Source organism: Chenopodium quinoa, unplaced genomic scaffold (assembly GCF_001683475.1).
Source record: "Chenopodium quinoa cultivar QQ74 unplaced genomic scaffold, ASM168347v1, whole genome shotgun sequence".
Classification (NCBI taxonomy): domain Eukaryota; kingdom Viridiplantae; phylum Streptophyta; class Magnoliopsida; order Caryophyllales; family Amaranthaceae; genus Chenopodium; species Chenopodium quinoa.
In genome coordinates this window covers 8,184,385-8,205,426 of record NW_018742418.1, presented here as the reverse complement: position 1 = coordinate 8,205,426, position 21,042 = coordinate 8,184,385, and the positions used below count along the sequence as shown (strand labels likewise).

General features: G+C 32.3%; 3 protein-coding genes across 3 annotated transcripts; all 3 read right to left on the bottom strand.

Moving 5' to 3' along the window:
- Window positions 1–768: 768 nt before the first annotated feature.
- On the bottom strand, window positions 769–2,451 carry LOC110714440 (ribonuclease 1-like). Its single transcript, XM_021892954.1, has 3 exons — window positions 2,335–2,451; window positions 2,060–2,215; window positions 769–1,197 (listed from the first exon to the last, which is right to left on the bottom strand). Exons 1-3 carry the CDS (start codon window positions 2,449–2,451, stop codon window positions 769–771), a joined length of 702 nt encoding a protein of 233 aa, XP_021748646.1.
- Window positions 2,452–9,376: 6,925 nt separating this feature from the next.
- Window positions 9,377–11,818, bottom strand: LOC110712613 (ribonuclease 1-like). Its single transcript, XM_021891091.1, has 3 exons — window positions 11,596–11,818; window positions 11,314–11,469; window positions 9,377–10,027 (listed from the first exon to the last, which is right to left on the bottom strand). The coding sequence occupies exons 1-3, from the start codon at window positions 11,704–11,706 to the stop codon at window positions 9,602–9,604; spliced, it is 693 nt and encodes a 230-aa protein (XP_021746783.1). The 5' UTR covers window positions 11,707–11,818; the 3' UTR covers window positions 9,377–9,601.
- Window positions 11,819–16,740: 4,922 nt separating this feature from the next.
- On the bottom strand, window positions 16,741–19,258 carry LOC110712604 (ribonuclease 1-like). Its single transcript, XM_021891079.1, has 3 exons — window positions 19,067–19,258; window positions 18,417–18,575; window positions 16,741–17,315 (listed from the first exon to the last, which is right to left on the bottom strand). The coding sequence occupies exons 1-3, from the start codon at window positions 19,202–19,204 to the stop codon at window positions 16,899–16,901; spliced, it is 714 nt and encodes a 237-aa protein (XP_021746771.1). The 5' UTR covers window positions 19,205–19,258; the 3' UTR covers window positions 16,741–16,898.
- Between the last annotated feature and the right edge of the window lie 1,784 nt (window positions 19,259–21,042).

The window sequence follows — 21,042 nt, the reverse complement described above, 5'->3', positions numbered from 1 at the left end:
GCATACAAAATCACAATTTCTGACCACTTATCAAACATGTTGTAAATTAAAACCTCTAGTTATTATACCAATTTTAGCTTTTTTTAGTAGTCACAAAGAACTGTATAGAAGGGAAAAAAAGACTTTCTTAATGTATTCCCTCCTTCCCTTATTTACATGCCTATTTCTCTTTAGGACGTTTTGTGAAAAACTACTTTATATATATCAAATTTTGTGAAAAAATGCCTTATAAAAAAATTGTTGTAAGAAACTACCTTATAAAATCTAAATGTTGTAAGTTGCTACCATTTGTTTGATTTAACAATGAAAGAGAAGGAGAATTAGGGGTTATAAGGGGACTATGGAGAAATTGGGTGGGAAAAGGAGAAAAAAAGATTGAAAATGGATCAATAAACGTCCCTTATTCAATGCATTAATCCGGCAAAAGGTAGCTTCTTACAACATTTAGTTGTTTTATAAGCTAGTTTCTTACAACACCTAGTGTTTATAAGGTAGTTTCTTACAACAATTTTTTAATAAGGTAGTATTTTACAAAATTTGTAATCTATAAGGTAGTTCTTCACAAAAAGTCCTTCTCTTTATTATGTTAGTAATAAATGTTAGAAAAAGGCATGTAAATAAGGGACAGGGGGAGGATTACATATTCTGCAGAGCACGTAATTTTGCAATTTGGCAAGAATGAAAGTCAATGTAGACATTGAAAATGTTGTATTGTGGTTACTAAGAATCTTGGTTTATTAATGTAGACATTAAAAGTACAAGGACTAGTTAATTATAAGACGGAAACTTAATGGTAGAAGAACAACCTCCTTGATTCTTAGGAGTGCTAGAGCAATTGGTAAGTTTCACACCACTTTTATCCACACAATGTATAACTTGCCAAATCTGACTGTTTCCTTGAGCATCATGGTTACAGAAAATTGAAGGGCGAAATCCGGTGGCTCGAGTGATGGCCGTGTTTATGCTCTCTAGAGAGTAAAATTGGTTGTTGGGCTGTATCTTGGCTTTCGCGAGGGCTTGGAAGATGTTGATCTTGTTCTTGAGGTTTAGAGCTGTGTGAAAGTATGACGTCTCGTCTAGGACGGATTTTGAGCATGTTCCGTGCTTGTTCCATTCATGGAGCCAAAATTTCCTCCCAATTTGAGGGCATGTAAAAGAGGGCCATTCAGTTTGTAGCATTTTCTCTATAGGTTTAAGCTGCATTCAATTAATGGATTTGTTCATCAATTTGCATCGGAGAAAATAAAGTAAAGAAAATAATGGAAGGAAATTGTACCAAGTAAATGAAATATCATAAATGGTCACATATATATGAATATTTGTCTCTAAGTATTTTCAACAATTTGACCAACACACTTTTCAAACTTGCTAATGCACAAATATAATAATTAATATATTTAATTATCTATTACTCCGTAATAAAAAGTAGATATGATGTTGAAAATGTACCGTAAGATAAATCTAAAAATACCTCATATACACACATTTGTCTTTGTATGTTACCGAGTATTATTGAAAATAAAAATTATGATACGGTCGAAGTAAAACAAGTGATAAATAGTACTCCGTATAAAAGTTAAATCGTCACATTTAATTCGAATATCATTCTAAAGGTAGACCCTTATTATTATTTTTCAGAAAAATCTTTATTTACCTATTAAGTTTATATATAAACCATTTAATGTTACGATAACCAATTATTGGTGATTCTTAGAGCAAATAAAAATCATTTCTACCAATCTAATTTTATTTTTGAATTTTAAATAACAAACGATATAAAAAAAGTGTTGGGTGAGACAATCTGACAAAAGGTCTAGTGTGAGGCAATCTTGCAAATCGCATAACAATAACCTATTTTGTACCAAGTTTGGCTCTTTCCATATATCGTAAAAGATCTAATCCTTCCAATAACCTTAGCTTGGTCGTCAAATACACGCAATGGAAGCAAATAATTATTCACACGTAACTAGTGCTCGTATTTTTCGACTAATAAACCACAAATTTAGAGAAATTAACATAATTGTTACAATCAAAATCATAACTAACTCGTATTACTTACCGGACCAACATCAAAACTAGAACCGTCGCAATTTTGAATGGAACTACCATCACTTGTGTAAGGCCATAGCCCATATATTGCAAAATTCGCTTTAGGTTTTCCTGTTGGTGGGTAACAACATGGTGTTCCTTTTTGGTTGCAGTACGATGGTAACCACTACATACAAAATAATTATGTATGAGAAATTATAATTTTTTTTACAAAAAAATGCTACAATTCAAATGCATAATAGAAATTAAAATTTTGTGTGAGGAAAATAATAAAAATTCACCTACCTGTTGTATATAGTAGAATGCTTGAAAATCATTAGGATCATTTGCAAGAGTTGTCACTGCAAAATTGAGGAGAAGCACAAGCTTAGAGATGAATATTAAGCTCCCCAATTTCGCCATTATTGATCTCTTTCTTTCGTAATGACTAGGTTTATAAAATGTGGCTATGCTTATATATTTATGAAAAGAATCCGTACGTATCACCATTATATAGAGCATATCAAAGAGGATACCCCCCACCCCCAAAAAAAAAAAAAAAAAAAAAGATTATATAATAAAAAATCAATCTTTGTTAGTCTACATTAATTTGGAAATACATTAAAGTAGATTTATCAATAGGCTACATGGAAAATATAATGATGAAGTTAATAATACCCAAAAGTCAACATTATTTGAACACGGTACAAACTATTGGGTGCGACACTTCGCACCCAATGTTTCGTGCAACAGGTATTATGTTTCCTCCTTTCTCCGTTATTCTTCACTGTTTTTCTCTCTGAAAATTGCAGAATCTCTCTCTCCTCTTTCTTCTTTCTTCCACCTGAAAAACTCCATTGCATGTTCATTTCTCTTTCCTCGTCGGAAGATGTGAAGCAACGAGGCGAAATTGGTGGTGCGATTGGTGGTTCGATTAAATCTAAGGCTACCAATTTCTTCAATTTTTTTTAATTTTCATGTGTTTGTGGCCGTTTTATTCTCGTTCTGTGGATGTTTTGTGCGTTTTTTTGGGTGGTTAGGGTTGTTTGAGGTGTTCGAATTTGGTTGTTTTATGTTGATGTTGGTGGTTAATTAAGGTTGTTTTAGGTGGGTAAGGTTATTTTCGGGTGGGCAGGGGGTTGTTTTCGGGAGTAGGCTGGTTGTTTTCAGGGCAGGATGGGTTTTTCGAGAGTGGGCTGGTTGTTTTCGCTGTAGGATGTTCTCTGCTGGTGGCGGTTCGCTGGTGGCTGGGTGCTGATGTTGTTGGTTGGACAGTGATGGCAGGGGAGTGTGTTGCAGTTGTGACGATGGTTATGGTGGTGGCATGAGGATTTGTGGTGGCATGAAGATTTTTTTTTTGTTTGTTGTTATGAGAAACCCCATTCTCAAACAGAGAGAAAGAAAGAGAGGAAGAGGGGGAAAAAAGGAGAGAGAAGGAAATAAAAATATATTGTATGTTGTTAATCATATTAGCCAACAAATGACGCATATCAGCCATTAAAATGAACACATCAGCCAATTCATGTCTGATATCAGTCAACATTAGGGACATATCAGACATTAATAAAAACGTATCAGTCAACACAAGGAAAATATCAGTCAATAAATGCAACATATCAGCCAACAAATGGAACAAATGAGCCAACAAAATATGCATATCAGCCAACATAAGAAACATATCAGCCAACAAATGAAGCATATCAACCAACAAAAGGATGAAATCAGCAAACAAAAGCAACAGGTACGCCAACAAAATAAACACATCATCCAACAAAATGAAACATATAAGCTAACAATTAAAATATACATATCAGGCAACAAAATAAAGATATCAGCCAACTAAATAAACATATCAGTCAACTGATGTTTGATAGTAGCCAACAAAATAAACATATTAAACATTAACAAAAATATATAAGCTAACAAAAGGATTATATCAGCCAACACAAAAAACATATCAGCCAACAAATGAAACATATCAGTCGACAAATGAAACATATCAACCAAGTCTGTCGTACGCATAATTTGTGTACGGCAGTCCACACCCAATACCTTCTCTTATTTGGAATGATATTTCATCCAAAAAAAAAATTATATGAATGTCAGTTACTTCGTTCGCTTTCTTTTCATCTTCCTACTTTTACTTTATTTATTTTTTAGTAGTGAAAATTCTCACTTTTATCTTTTCATATCTCACTACATGGTCCAAAATATATTATGTAAATTGTCGTTTTTCACTAATTCGATTGGGAGAAAACAATACATTAACATTTAGGTATGATCGACAATTGATAACACATAAACTGGACTGTTTTTTGTCTATTATTTCTACGTATTGACATGACATCTTGAAAGTTTTAGTCTAGACAGTAACACCGTTCAAAAAAAATAAAAAGCAAACAAAAAAATTGTTAATATTCTCACCTTTTTTTTTATATGAATTAAATTTATATATTAATATAAATTTCATACAACATTTACAAAAGCAATCAAAACCTACAAATTGGATCAAATAATATTTTAATGGGTAAGAATCAAAACTTGCAATACGTATTTAAGAGTTGTAACACATCGAACCTACATGATTTAATAATTATTGGGCACATAATGTAGGGGTGACATTGTGACAGGTTGAGTGATTGATGATTTCATATTTCCATGTGATGAAGGCTTGTTAATTAGTAGCAATTAGACATGTTGAGTGATCTGAAAGTAGCCTTTATTTTCGGTGCAAAAAGAAAAATAAACTTGTTAATCGTTTAATAGAGCTGGTTAGTGTTGAATATTTGTAGTAACTTGCAATTCGACCTTATTAATTTTGACTTTTAAATGATTGAATACTATTATGCTTGCAAATTCCAATAATGTTTTACGACTTGGAAAATAATTTTTGAACTTTGTAATAATAAATGGTGACACAGGCAAATTACATCTAAGACTTTTTAATTGAGTGTTCAAATAATAATATTAATATCTAAGACTTTTTTAAGAACACTAGATTAAAAAAAACAACCTAAAAGAAAAGAACACTTGGATTTAAAAAATATACCAAGTACGCATTTATAACTATATAACTATCTAAGACTTTTAAAAAGTCAATTTAAAAATAGATCATGGATTAAAAAAAATACACTAAACAATTCGAGAGTTTCCTTTTTATTGTTAGGAAATTTTGTCCAAAACTATCCTATAAATGGCCAGTTTTGTAAACTACCTTTTTTTTTAAAAAAACAACTACCCTATAAATGTAGAAACTTTGTATAGCACTACCCTTTAATAGATTCCGTCCACTTTGTCGTTTGTGAGACCCACATTTTCATTCATTCATTTCTTTTCCTTCAACCACAGTGTATAATCATGAACCCTAAATTTCGAAGTTGTTGAAGACAATACTGATTAAATTCTAACAAGATGCATGTAATTTTATTGTGGCCACTCAAACACTTGGATTTAAAAAATATACCAAGTACGCATTTTTAACTATATAATGGGTTTAGGGCTTTGAATTTTCTTAAATTATCATAATTATGGATTCAATTATGTGTTAGGGTTTCAATTGAATTAGGGATTTTGCTTTTTTAGGGTTTAAAGTTTCAATTGAATTAGGGGTTTTGCATTTCTAAGGTTTAGGGTTTCAATTAAATTACGGATTTTGCATTTCGAGGCTTTAGTGTTTCAATTCAATGATTTTATTTTTAAAAAAAAATTTGCTCCAATATAATTTTCATATGTAGAATGTCTAATTCAATGGTTACTTTTTTTTTTGTTGTAAATTTTATGATGTTCCATCTGGTTAAAGGGATCGATGTAGAATGGGTTGATGAAGAATATTGGAATGGTACGTATTGTTAAAATCAATTTTGGTGTTTAATTACTCAAAAAGGGAAGAAAGTTTGATTAGTATGATTTGCTAAGATTAGAACAAAATGGTGAAGGATAATTTTATGGTTTTGAAAAATGACAACCATAACTTTGACACATGGCGCATTCTTATTGGCTAATATTTGAATTATTTTTAAACCCCTAATTAATTAAAAAAAAACATTTTTTTTATTTTAAATAATCATTTTAAATTTTTGAAAATTAAAATTTTTTATTTTTAAAATTCATTTTTTATTTTACAAAATAATTAAATTAGTTCTTATTGAAATTAGAAACTAAAATCTGTTTATTAAAATTAAAATTTTGTTCGTTCATCCATGAATCATAATAAACTGCCGAAAATTTGTAATTCGTGGTTATGATTGATCACCAAATCGTCATCTACACTATCATCTATTAGAACGATGCAATTTCTTCATGATTCCGATCAATTTGGTCGAAAATTAGATTTGAAATCTGGGTTGCAATTTCGAGTGTGGATTACGATGGCAACGCGGCTAACGACGTCGGAGAAGAGTTTCTGGGTTGACGAAGAAGAGGTGGAGTAAGATTGAAGGAGGAGGGATTTAATTGATGATATTGCCGATCGTTTGCTTTTTGTTTAATTGTGTTCAGACTTGTTGCAATTGATCGGTTAGTTCTTCGTCTGAAGGTTTAGATGAATTTGACGCCATGATTTGGTTGATTTGATTGGATTTTGGGATGAACCCTAAAATTGAGAAAGGTGAGAAAATTGATTTGGGGGATTTACAACCCAGATTTACAAACTATGATTTAGTTTATAATTTCAATAATAATTTAATTCATTAATTAATAAAATTTTTATGTTTCGAAATTAAAAATGATTTTTTTAATAAAATATGATTTTTAATTAATTTAGGCATTTAAAATAATTCATAAAGAAAAGATGACTTAAAAATTACAACCAATCAATAAGAATTTTCCATGTAATTAGAGTTATGGTTGTCGTTTTTCAAAAGACTACTGTAAAGTCATCCAATGGTGAAAGGTGAAAGAAAATGGAGGAAAATTGAATAAGGGAGAAATCAGGTAGTTGGATTGAAGTAAATTGGGAAAGAAATCGAAAATATGGACCCCACAAATGGCAAAAGTAGACGGAATCCGTTAAAGGGCAGTGCTAGACAAAGTTTTTGCATTTGTGGGTAGTTGTTTACAAATAATTTTTTCGGGTAGTTTGTTCACTAAATAGACCTTTTATAGGATAGTTTTGGACAAAATTTCCTTATATTAACAACAATTAGGAAAGTCATCCAATGGTGAAAGGTGAAAGAAAATGGAGGAAAATTGAATAAGGGAGAAATCAGGTAGTTGGATTGAAGTAAATTGGGAAAGAAAACGATATGAACCCCACAAATGGCAAAAGTAGACGGAATCTGTTAAAGGACAGTGCTAGACAAAGTTTTTGCATTTGTGGGTAGTTGTTTACAAATAATTTTTTTCGGGTAGTTTGTTCACTAAATAGACCTTTTATAGGATAGTTTTGGACAAAATTTCCTTATATTAACAACAATTAGGAAAGTCATCCAATGGTGAAAGGTGAAAGAAAATGGAGGAAAATTGAATAAGGGAGAAATCAGGTAGTTGGATTGAAGTAAATTGGGAAAGAAAACGAAAATATGGACCCCACAAATGGCAAAAGTAGACGGAATCTGTTAAAGGGCAGTGCTAGACAAAGTTTTTGCATTTGTGGGTAGTTGTTTACAAATAATTTTTTTCCGGTAGTTTGTTCACTAAATAGACCTTTTATAGGATAGTTTTGGACAAAATTTCCTTATATTAACAACAATTAGGAAATAAAAAAATATAATGAAATAGACTTAATTACTACAAGTAGTTTTTATGTGCAATGGTCGTCTAAAATTTAATAATTAATACACGTATACGTTTGTATCAATTTTAAAAAGCGAAGAATGATATGTAACATATAGTGCAAAGTAAGTTTAATGCATAAGTTGTGTAAATCTTAAACAAGCGATACCAAGTGTGGGATCCAAGTGTCTAAGCCGGTAACCCACTTGTACAATAACTTATGATAATTCTCATGATTTTGCACACATTTAGATCTCTCTATTAGGCTACTCTCCTTGCTATTCTCCTTCATCTTAGTTAATTTGATGCATATTAAGAGAATTTTAGTAGTTCTTTTAGATTTGCATCAGTATTAGTTTCTTGCCTGGTGCTTCCCTTATGTTTCTTGACAATTATGTTTCTGCATGACAAGCCCATACACATCAAGCCAGTAGAAGCCCACTGCCTACTCATGCCTTGACCCAAGCCCAATGAATGAGGAAGCCCATGCCAAGAAGAAAAAGATCGAAAAAGGCAGAGCACAACGAATGCCCACCTAGAGGAAACCACCAAAGCAAAATCCAATGTAAATAGAGGAAAAAAAAAAAGTCAAACATGTCAATTATTCAGAAATAGAGGGAGTAATAATTAAAGTGATATACCGTACAAAACATGTAAAATCATACAGCAATCAAAATGGGGATGAGACTCTACGGGAATAAGCAAATGATACGTATAAAGTATTCTACGATTCGTACCATTCCACCCGTTTTTTTTTTTTTTAAGGTAAGATGAAAGACCTTAATGAATCGACACTTCTCACAGGTTTAGTCAACCAACCCCGCAGGTCGATGCTTGAGAGTGGAGGGGGAGGTAAGGGAATCCACCTACTTTTAAGCATTTTGTAGTTGGTGGGGCTCGAACTTGGGACCTCAAAATCACAAGGTGAGTTCCCCACCAACTCCGGCAAGTTTGCTTGGTACCATTCCGGCCGTTTGTCATCCCTAAAACTACCCTTGTACAACCTAGGTATATTATTGTATATATTCAATATAGAGTACAAACTCCAAAGATGTTTTGACTTTTGAGCGTGGGTAGATCGAGCCTAGAGAGAAGCACGAAGCTCTCGCACGGTCTCGTATAGCAACATTTGATGTCGGTAAGCGTGAATGGACCAGGCCTTCTATGCTATGTTTCCGTTTCACTATTGGGTCTGCTGTTATTTCGTTGGGCTTTGTGCATTTGACCTCAACTTTGCAATTCGTGAATCGTGAGTAGCGTGTTGCTTTCACTTGTATATTTTCTACTTTCTCTTATCTTCTTAACTATCATTGTTATCTCTAATCAATTTTGTCTCAACCTAATTTATGATCGTTAAATTTGACATCTGATGCAACGACTTTAAAAGTTTAAATCAATGCAAATAATAATTTTGTTTTTGGATTTCTACATTTTTGGTTGTCAACTGTAGTTTGATTGTGGGTGTAAACTTGAATGTTAAAGTTTGTAAATCCTTGGTTCTTTTTATCTGTTGTACATTTAAGTAACCTTGACTTGCATATTTTGCTCTTTTAAGGGACTGGAAATGAGCTATATGAGCATGCGGCATTAGCCTTGAGTGTGTGAGTAATACAAGTACATGAAACTCATGTAAGAATATCGAAGTCATAAGATATTTTATATGGTCAATTTTCCATTAAATCGCGACCGATAGTACAATAGGGAACAGGTCAATACGTAATAGGCACTTTTAGATAGTCTCTTAGTCAAAAGAAGCTACAAGCCTATAGCATAAGTATATAGCATAAGCGAGCACTAAAAATGGCACGCTACATGAAATTTTCTTGCACAAACCACATTCATTAGCTAGGCCTGTCTGTAATTAGTAAGAAGGAAACTTAATTTGAGACCCACAATCACCCTGCCCCTTAGGAACGAAGGGGCAGTTGATAAGTCTAGTGCCAGTTCTATCAACACACATTGAAACTTGCCAAATCTGGCTAACCCCTTGAGAATTGCTGTTACAAACAACCCAAGGATGAAATCCTGTTGCCCGAGCAATCGCCTTCTTCACGGCCTTGAGAGGGTACATCTGGTTGTTTGGTCGAATCCCGGCTCTTGTAAGGGCTTGGAGGATATTCACCCTGTTCTTAAGGGCCAAAGCCGCTTTGAAGTAGGCGACTTCACCTAGGACTGATTTCGAGCATGTACCGTGTTTGTTCCATTCATGAACCCAAAACTTTCTACCGATTTGTGGGCATGTAAATGATGGCCACTCCTTCCTTAGGTTGTCTTGCATAGGTTTAAGCTACATAAATTAAAGATCTTAGTTAGCAATCAAAGAACAATAAAGGAATATGGGAAATTTAGGAACAAGTTTACAATCACCTACATTGCCTCCCTAGCTAGGATCAATAGTATGAAACAAAACCACTTATTACCTATGAGCTACAAGTCATTCAATTCGGGTTATAATCGAGCAATTATCATTAAATTAGATCTAGATTACTATCAAGTCGATTCAATTGGGTTTATTGCCAATTAGTTTATTATGATAACTCAACCAATATCAATCAACTTCAATTCTAATCAAATTTAAATGGCGTCAAAATCGAGTTTAATTTCTAAGATCAATTTTAGATATGGTCTAGATTTGGTAGAGTACGAGCCAGTTTTGCAAAGTCCTCATTGGAAAGTCACTATCACGCTATCTCACAAGCTCCCAAATTGCTCAAATCCCTCTTTGTAATCCGCCTAAAATCCACAACTTCACATCATACATGTTACAAGAAAACGGTGATCTGACATTTCCTATTTATTTCAATAATCTAACACCAAATTAATTTAACTACTGTATGTTACTGCAACAGAAGACATTATGTTAGCTTTTACTCCTTCTGTCCCAAACTTTATATTAAAACCTATCTAAAAACATATTTTACGATAAAATATATTTTTATTATGTTAGTAAAAAAATTATGGTCAAACTTAACAGTGAAAAAAAAGTCCAAACATCTAATGTATTATGGGACGGAAGGAGTAGTACCGAGTTGTTTTCTGTTGTTATAATTCATTAATGCTCCGTACCTTTGATGTTACGTAGAAACATTACATCTAATTATATTTAACTGTTGGGTCCTTAAAAATCAGAAGATTAAGGAGATAGTTTATTTAAATGTGAAATATTATTTGTATTGACTATCGTCCCGGGTTCATCGGACTATGAGTCAAGGTTCATCCAACCCACGGCCTTGGCGTTGAACATGGTCTTGTGTTTGGGACTATTACAATTTTAAAGCCGGGTTAGTACTCCGAATGAGTTCAGACAAGTTTAGATTATGACGATAGTTTCAAACAAATTTAATTACGGCTTTAGAGAACACTTTATTAAATTAGAAATAATTAAACATCTCTGTTTTTGGTTAGTTTCTCCTTAATAAATGTGTGATTTTGATTCTTGACAGTCGACATAGTCGCTTCGTTTCATATTAATTTTTTACATTAAGCTACCGAATTTATACTAGTATAATTTTTCATATGAATTTGCACATGTAAAAAAAATAGATCAAGAAAAAAAAAGGAGGAGAAAAATACCAGAGCTTCATTAAAGTTGCCGCCACCACAATTGTAGGGAAAACTGCCGTCATTGTAGTAAGGCCAAAGCCCATAAATTGAAAACTCTGCTGCTGGTTTTCCTGAATCTGGGAAACAACATCTTTCCCCGTGTTGGTCGCAGTACGATCCTAACCACTGCACAATAATAGTCACATTAATAGTGTACTTCGAACTAGCTAGTAAAAATGTAACAACGTAACAACTAAATCCGGACAGAATGAGTAGCTTCGCTAGATAGTGAAATAACAAAGAAATTATTACCTGTTGCACAAAGTAGAACAAATGAAAATCACCATTGTTAGCAAGAGCTACAACAGATAAACTTAGCATTAAACTAAGTTTGATTAACATAGAACTTCCCCATTTTCCCATTCTCACTCACTTACTCGATCAAATTGGATCTTGTGTTAGTTGGGAGAGTTGATATATTATGAAGATAGTAAATGGGTTGAAGGCCTTATTTATAATAGTTGGTCCATTGTTAAAGTACTAGTACTTATTATAATAATAGTAATAAGAATAATGATAATAGTAGTATGTGGATGTGAAGAGGGAAAAAGACACTGCTATTTTTCTAACTTTTTCTGCTTTTATTCTGAATGATATTTTTTTCACTTAAATCACGCAAATAATTTGGGAAACTTTCACATGGAGTGATGTAGTTGCAACAAATATACTCCGTATTTATGTGTGCATTCGTATTTCAGAGGGATGTTACATTATTTGTTTTAAGATAATATATTCCTTATCCATATTCTGAAAGTTTATAAGATTACGCAAGTTTAATTTATAATTAAAAAAATAATCTAATAAATTCAAATAAGTTCAAGCAATTTAGGTAAACCTTGATAACATATTGCTTACATTAGTGAAAATCAAGTAAATTGAATGTATTCTTTTAAGCTTATAATAACTACTCCGTTTTAATTTCTTTAAGAAATAAATTTTTCATCATATTCGTGGAGTGGGATGGAAATTTTCTTTAGTTGTCATAATATAAAACTATAATTGTGAGGATCCATTAACCGGTTAATTAAGTGTAATGTTTTATAGGAAGACAAGGTTTGAATTTGATTATTTGTAGACAACTTTACAACAATAATATGTAATACAGTACGGAGTATTAGAAGTTGTATTGGATTATAGACTGCATTAGTCTTGAAAGTTAAAACAAGTTACTCCGTAATATTGATAAATAATTTTTTTTTTAATTTTTTTTTTAATTTTTTTTTTATTGAATAGTAATTCTTTATGTTGAGTTGAACTTGAATTTGTTATTTTTTCTTAAACAAGTTTTCTTATATACTAATAATGTTTTTCACGTTACTTTAAGTATAGTAGGTAGTTTATAATAATACGAAGTAGTAATATATACTTATGCTTGGAATGAAACTACAAAAAGGAAAATATACTAAACACATCCGCACATGGTCACTTTAATATGTGCCTTAACAGTTAATGAGAAGCCTTTCCTATTAATGAACATAATAATATCAAGCAATTATAGCTACTAACATGTACACGTATGTATTATTACCATTATTGATGCGTGGCAAGCTATTAATCCAACTTTGTATAGTCATACACCCATACTACACATATTGTATCGTCGTATGGTGAGTTCCATTATCCGACCACCAACAGGCCGCATCAATATTTTACCACACGAGCTGAGCGACTTGATAAGACCCTCTTCCCCTGAAGGGGGAGGGGACGGGAGATGGATCTATATACAGTCGTATTACTACATAAGTCTTATTTAGAGATGGCAGAACTGACTCATACCCGATTACTAGACGTGAAGTCTCCTATTTGAAATTCAAACTCTACCAGAAGTCGCTTGAACCAATTTGACGTGATACAATGTTTCTGATAGTGATAGTTTTATCAAAGTAAATATATAGGCAATAAAACTAAAAATGACCTGACCTAAACTGAACTCCGAATGATTCTTATTTGAAAAAGTTCCAACCCAAAGTGATCTGATTCTAACTCGATTTAAATGACCCAATTGCCTCGTCAATCTAGTCTCATTTTATTTGATGGGAAATATGTCCGTTTTCAATAAGTGCACACCTAATAATCTAATATTCATTTTTATGTATTACTACATTAATCCTTACTAATTTGAGATTTTTATGTAAGTCCAAGTTAGTGTCGCAAGTATTCAATAACAATGTAAATACAATTGCAAGTCTATTATATATTACATGCATGTAGTAATGTAGAGATTAATCCAGATTTGAGTCGAGCGCTCTCTCAACAAGTATTGTTGTAAGTATTAAATCTAAAATTTTGATTAAGATACAACAACCCTTTTACTAGTTGAACTAAGTGTTAGGTTGCAAATGTGAGTTGTTGTCCCACATAGAAAAATTAAATAAAAAACCACTAGTTTATAACCTAAGTGACCTACTCCTTTTATTGTCGTATATTTTGAAATTAAACATCGCTTGGGTTTATATATAGGCTTTTCTCTCCTCCTTATCCCCCCCCCCACCAATTCCTAACACTAAGCACTTATTAATAATTAATAAGGAGGGTATTATTCATTTATTTGGTATAGATAAGGGTGTAGACGAATTTATAGTATAACATGGGAGGTCACTTAACGGGCCCATCCCCACATGAAAGAGCCTAAAGTTCAATGGTTGCACATGTTATCGACTTATCGATAACCAGAAAGGTATGCAGTGTCTCCCTTTGGCTTCTACATACGCACCATATATTTCATTTATCCTAATTAATTTCTGACTATTACGTCTATTTTTTCATGTGATCTGATTGCAGATCATTTACTATAAGACGATATTATTGGTATGGTAACTGACATTTAAGTCAGCAGTTCACCACCAACCAATTTTTCTCATTCAATTTTTATTAATTCACTTCTCTAATTTAATCTACCATGAATGTATGAATCCCAAAATATTTTGGATCATGTGTTCTATCCGTACATTTTTCTTTTCAAAATATTCTTAAAAAATGACAAATTATTGTAAAAGATGATATTATTAATATAATTAAGTATTTACTTGGAATGATTCTATATACTAGAAACATCAACTAAGTGAGTTGAGGTGAATACAATCGGATGAGTACAAAATTACTTTAGTGAGTAGTTATATGCATACATTTAAAGTCAAATGACTAAAAAATCTAGGTTAATGCAATAGGTTAACTGAAATAAATGTATTTAATTAAGGTTTAATGAAAGGGATCAGAATATCAGATGTTAAGTGGTTTGGATGTCAAAAGTTTAATTGTTTTTAGTTTACATGAGTGGTACTCATCAACTATCTTTGGGACACTTTCTACTCTATTAAATAAATAAAAAATGGTTATATATATATAATGAGAAAGAATTTATGTAAAGGAAGGGGGATGATGCTTTACTGGACTGTTTGTGAGATCGTGAAGTTAGATAGTGACAAATTAGGGTAAAAGAGAGAATGGAGGTGAAGAGAGAATTGAATGGCTTTTTTATTATCAATCATTAGGTAGAGTATTTATATAAAATTTAAGCTTATAAGATAGGAAACAATTTTCTTAAAAAATATACTAGCCTAATCATAAATCTTAAAGATATATTCTCTAAATAATATCTTAACCTAAAATAAACCTAAACATATTATTCTCTTAATGATATTTACAGAAAATATATCTATATTTTCCGATATCTCATCTCTAACACCCTCCCGCAATCGTAACGGCAATAACACGAACGTTGCGATTGAAAATTCTTCACTTTGTTAAAGTCGATCGAATTGCACTACTCTGTTGATCTCGCCTTTACTTTTTTTTTTTTAAAAAAAGACAAACTTTTGCAGCCACGTCCCTTTGCTGGTGTCCGTGGTCTTCTGCCACGTCCCTTTGCTGGTGTCAGTGGTCTTCTTGCTACTGTCCGTGGCTTTCTGCAACCACGTCCATTCTTATCTTCATATGCATACCCTGTCGTCTCAAGGTATAATGTCCTATCGTCTCAAAGGTACAAGGAAAATAATATGCTTGTCCTGTCATTTCAAGGTACAAAATCCTGTCGTTTCAAGGTATAAGGTAACCAATCCCTGTCTCACGGCACAAGGAGAACCATCTTATTAACATTGTCTCACGGTACAAGGAGAACCAATTCAATATATTTCCTGTCTCACGACACAAGGAGAGCCGAAAAAACTTTTTTTTTTCTTTTTTAAAAAAAAAATAAAACTCAAAGGTTACCCTTTGTTTTCACCTTGTCAACAACACAATGTCATAAAAAAATCACCCTATCCTCAAAGAGTACGTGACAAAAGCCACGCATGTTGATGTAATTACATTAAGTCATCATCACCCACAGATGCTTGAAGTGCATTCACGTACTTGCGGAAATATTAAAAAAGAAATATATATTTTTGGCTAAAGTTTTATCCCATCGGTGGATTTAATTTTCTAACCCACTGACAGGGGGAAAATGTTGTCAACGGTTCTAAGATTTAACCTGCTCTTGATACCATGATAAATTTAAGGTGAAAAAGATTTAACCTGCTCTTGATACCGGCAGGGGGAAAATGTTGTGGGTACCTTAATGAAGACCTACATTGTTTGGAAAGTGAGCATAGATCAAGTAATATGAGCTCATGATCTTGCTAATGATTGTAGGAGAAATTTAACTTCTTTACTAGCTAATTCTTATTTTAGTTGCTTTGTCAAAAATAAGACATTTTACACGTAGTTGGTGTTGTTGCAAAATAGAAAAAATAATAATAATCTACCATTATAGTTCCATTTTAAATTAATTGTAGCGATTAAATATTTTTTACTTTTATTTTTTATTAAATCGTTATTAATAATTTAAAACGAATGTCAAATAGTAAATAAAAATTACCGTATCACGGATAATGGAGAAAAGGCAGTCAAATCGCACCACGTGCAGCAATAATTCCAAGCATGGACTCCTGTCTGGGACTCCAGAATTCTTTATTTTAAGTGTCGGTCACCCTCAAACTTTAATTATTCCAAGAAAATCAAACTGATGTATGTATGTTAAAATCTATAGTCAAGGTGGCTTTGGGCAAGGTTGGGCCGAGTCAAGCCCACGGGCTTCCAGGTTGACTGGTAACAGCCCACGTCCTGACGTCCTAGCCCAACACGAATGAGTTAGCTGGGCGGAGTTCAAATTTTGAAAAGTAAGGCCCAAATACGGCATGGACCCATGGGCCTCGAGGACTGGGTTGGGTAGACCCACGAGCTTCTTAATATTACTGGGTTGTCCTGGCCCACCACTATTGACCCCAGTTATTCGTTAGACTTTTAGAAACTAATATTATCAGTCAAATATATTGAAACTAGTACAAATAATTTTAGGCTCTCCACTACTTGTGAATTTCCCTAAATTAATATGAACTCCATGTGAAGTTTCCAACAAGATTGAAAAGAAACCTAATAAAGTGTTATTCAGTAATAAAGTTTAAATCGTTCATACAATCAATAATGTGAAGTTATAATTGTCTGAATTGTGAGAATGGTGAAGAATATGATTAACCAAATTCAAGTAATTAAAATCACTTAATTACAATTTGGCTACCTTAAAAGTTAGGAAACTGTACTCTAGAGGCACAATTTCCACTAGGAAGCACAGGACATTTGATAAGGTCCTTTCCATTAGCATCTACACAGATATACACTTGGTAAAGCTGGCTATTTCCTTCGGAATCACGGTTACACTCGATCCAAGGATAAAATCCGATCTTCTCCTTGATGGCCTCCTTCATGTCCTCGACGTTGTAGAACTCATCGTTGGGTTCGATATTGGCATCCTTAAGGGCTTGTAGAAGGTTGGTTTTGTCCTTAAGGTCTAGACCAGCTTGGAAGTACTCTTGTTGGCTAGAGAATGATGAGCATGTACCATGTTTGTTCCATTCATGTGCCCAAAACTTTGTTCCTACGTTAGGGCACGCTAGTGATGGCCACTCCGTTTCGAGCCTGCTCTCGAGTTCTTCTATCTGCATAGTTATAAGGGTAGAGAAAGTTAAGTTCTGGTGATTGATGAGCTAGGGAGAGGGAGAATAATTGTTATCGCAATATTTTGATCATCAGCTAATAATGCATAAACTTGATTGTTAATATTTTTATTTATTGTTTTTGTAAAAGTTATAAATTTTGAGACATTTGAAAAAACTATATATTGTAACTAATCCAATAACATAGCACAAAATATTATCTTTTCTACATAAATTGTACATGTAGTAATTATGATTTGCTTAGGTGACAAAAATAAACTTTGTTATTGGCGTAGTGCAGATAATTAATTGGTCTATATTTGTTTAAAAAGTCAAATTAAAACACTTTCTTTATTGGTATCCCTTACCATTTGCCTCTTTGCCTTTTGAGGTTTATGACGGTTATCACTTACGAAGTAGTACTATATATTAGTGGAAATTCATGTTCAAATTTGATGAACTTTGACTTTAAAAGCGAAAATAGAGCAAACAAGTAGAGACGCAGGAGGCAATAATAGATGAATTGGAGAAATAATTTCATTATTTTTTTTAATGCGCGTATCATGCTTGTTCGTTTACTTTGTTGTTAGGACTTATTACCCAGGAAAGTCTTGCACTAGCGCCAATCTGGCACTTGATTAGCACCTAAGAAACATTTAAGATTTAATTAACTACTAACGTAGTTGTATACTTTTGTTTTCTTCAGATGAAAACATCACGCATTAACTTTCAAGTCATTTTCAAATATAAACAATAATTTTGTACATTATTAAGATTTTAACCAACAATTCTGTCTTTAATACTATCTCAAACACAAAATTCCCCTCCCCACCTTTTTTATTTGGAACTCAAAAGTGATTTTTTTTTCTTTTTTTTTTTTTTTTTTTTTGAAGAAAAAAAAGTGAAAGAATTTCATCCCTTTATAAGTAATTTACATGATCATAGCCATTTTTCAAAATTTATAGGATAGATGTTGCTCGTCATACATACATAGTCATTTACATTTTCCATAGAAATTTTCCATTTAGTTACTTCCTTTGTTTTTTAAATGTGCAACATGTAGTAGCTAACGCGTTACAAATAAAAACTATGTATAGAGTATACCTCAGATTCATCAAAAGGCTTTGTGTTATCACAGTTGGAGGGATAACCACCATCATTGTAATTAGGCCAAAGGCCATGAATTGAGAAATCTGTTGTTGGCTTCCCACTTCCAGGAAAACAACATTTTTTCCCTTTTGCATCACAATATGCTCCTGGCCACTGCATTATTATCACATATAATTCAATTAATTAGTCTTTTCATCAATTAATCATGCTCAAATTAAATATCATCACCATTTCATCATCCATCCTAATAATATGCATATATAGATATACTTTATGTGCAATATTAAAACAGCATTAAAGGAAGAAATAAAAAAACACCTTTTAATAGGTCAATTTAATTATTTTCTTTTCTAAATGACAAATTTTCAAAATGAGTAATCATCTATCCCATTTTTACTCTAGTCGTCGATTATTCACCATTTACCACCTTCTAACGTCTTAATTTACCATATTTTACTGTACATCATATGATGTGAGTTGGAGAACAATTGTATTGTTTGTGTGTGAAATAATTCATATTTCACAATAAGGATAAAACAGTAAATCAGGTCAATAAAAGTGAAAACATAGAAAAATATTTGCATCTTTTTTCAAAGACGGAGATTATAGAAGGGGAGGGGTTATATTAATATTGTGAAATTTACCTGTTGCACAAAGTAGAAAAAATCAAAAGTAGAACTTGTAGGGTGGTCAGGGTGGTGAGGTTTTTTGCTCTTACACAAAGCATCACCAACTAAACATAAAACAACCAAAAGCTTGATCATCATTGAAACTTTCCCCATATTTTCTTTCTATGTTTTTTATGTGTTACAAATGAAACGTGATGGCTTTTAATGAGTTCATAGAGTTTAACAGGTATTTATATAAATAAATTCTAGTAACTTAATTTTTATATAGAGTTTACGTAACGGAATATCCAACATGAAATAGCTTGGCATATCCCATGAGCCAATTGCACGTTATCATGCCAAGTTAACGAATTTTAATGTAATTACAACCTACTCTTGCGTGTTCATACTTCGTTCCTAAGTTTATAATTATAATTTTGTCACCAAAATTATTGTTTGGTAATATTAAATTAAGGGTACGAGGATGAGGTGTGGTCGTGCTTGATTAATTATAAATACGATCGATTAGCAGATGATTTTGCTAAGTAAAGAATTGTGTCATTACTAGGCACGTTCATGAAGTTTCATACTCATCAAGGTCCGATTAAATCGGGATTATGTGATCAGGGTTGTGTGATTAGATTGTTAATTAAAAACTCGATAGTCAACATGCAACTTCTGGCTTAACGGATGGTGCTTATATTTCATTTTATCTCTTCATAATTACACTACTTTAAGAGACTATGAGTTTAATTTGTAAATTAAACTCATCTGATTAGTGAAGGATGTTATATGCTGGTATTTTGATTAACAAAATTCTATATCACTGCTGATCACTGATTAAATGCAACATGCAGCGTACTACGTAGTATATAATATACTCCGACAATAGAGTCATTGTGACAATAAGCTCACAATTCAAATCTCATTCCCAGCCTCATCCTGCCCTAAGAAATCTAATGTTGTATCCACATTTCAATCCCAAATAACTCTTACATTGTAAAACATGATAACATACATAAAATAAATACTGTGAGATTTCAACCATTAGCTTAACCTTTTGTTTTTGGTTAAGTTGGACATTGAATATATACCTAGCAACCTAGTATTAGTAAACTAGAAGCCAATATTGACGTAATGATCTCTAATATAAAATGTCCAACAAAACATTCCTCAATGAAAATTAGTCAAACACAAGTGTCATTAGATCTGTCTTTCATGATATATTCCGTATCAAATTTATAACGTCCATCCGTATTCTCTTTCCATTCAAAATTAATTGCCACTACTTATGCGACAGCTAAATGTAAATGTCATTGAGTAATATATTTCTTTATGTAATTTGTGCACATACTTTTCTTATATAATACTAGGACTACGTACTTCCAAGATAAGTATAAACAGCCAAGGTAAGGGAGAAATTAGTGATACTAAATCTACGTGGGCATGGTGGTGTAAACGTAGAGAATTTAGCAAGGAAAAAAGCAAGTTATGGGAAAGTATTATTGATGCTTGAAAGTCATTTCTGTATGGACAGAATGCGTGATATATAATAAGTAATAACAAAGCCAAGATTGCTAGCTAAACTAACAATAATAACATTGTACTAGTATGTAATTCCATTTCAGCAACAAAATCTACGTATTGTTATGCAATTTATAATTTCAACATCATTTATTTTGATATTCTGATGAATCGAAATTGTTCAAAGTTGGTCCACAATTTGAGGCTTAAAAAGGGATTTTTTTTTTTTTTTTTTTTTTTCAAACTAAGCCTTCTTGGCAAAATATTTTGCAAAGTGGATGTGTGGCAAAACTATTTACCAAACTAACCTTTTGGGGTAAAACGCTATCTCGGACAGCGTTTTATACCCTAGTTTTTTTTTAAAAAAAATATGTAAGTATAAAACGCTGTCTCGGACAGCATTTTTACTTCTTGACTTCTTTTTGTGATTTTCTTAATTTCTGGTTTTTAAAAATAAAAAAAATAAAAAATTCAAATACACATAAGAC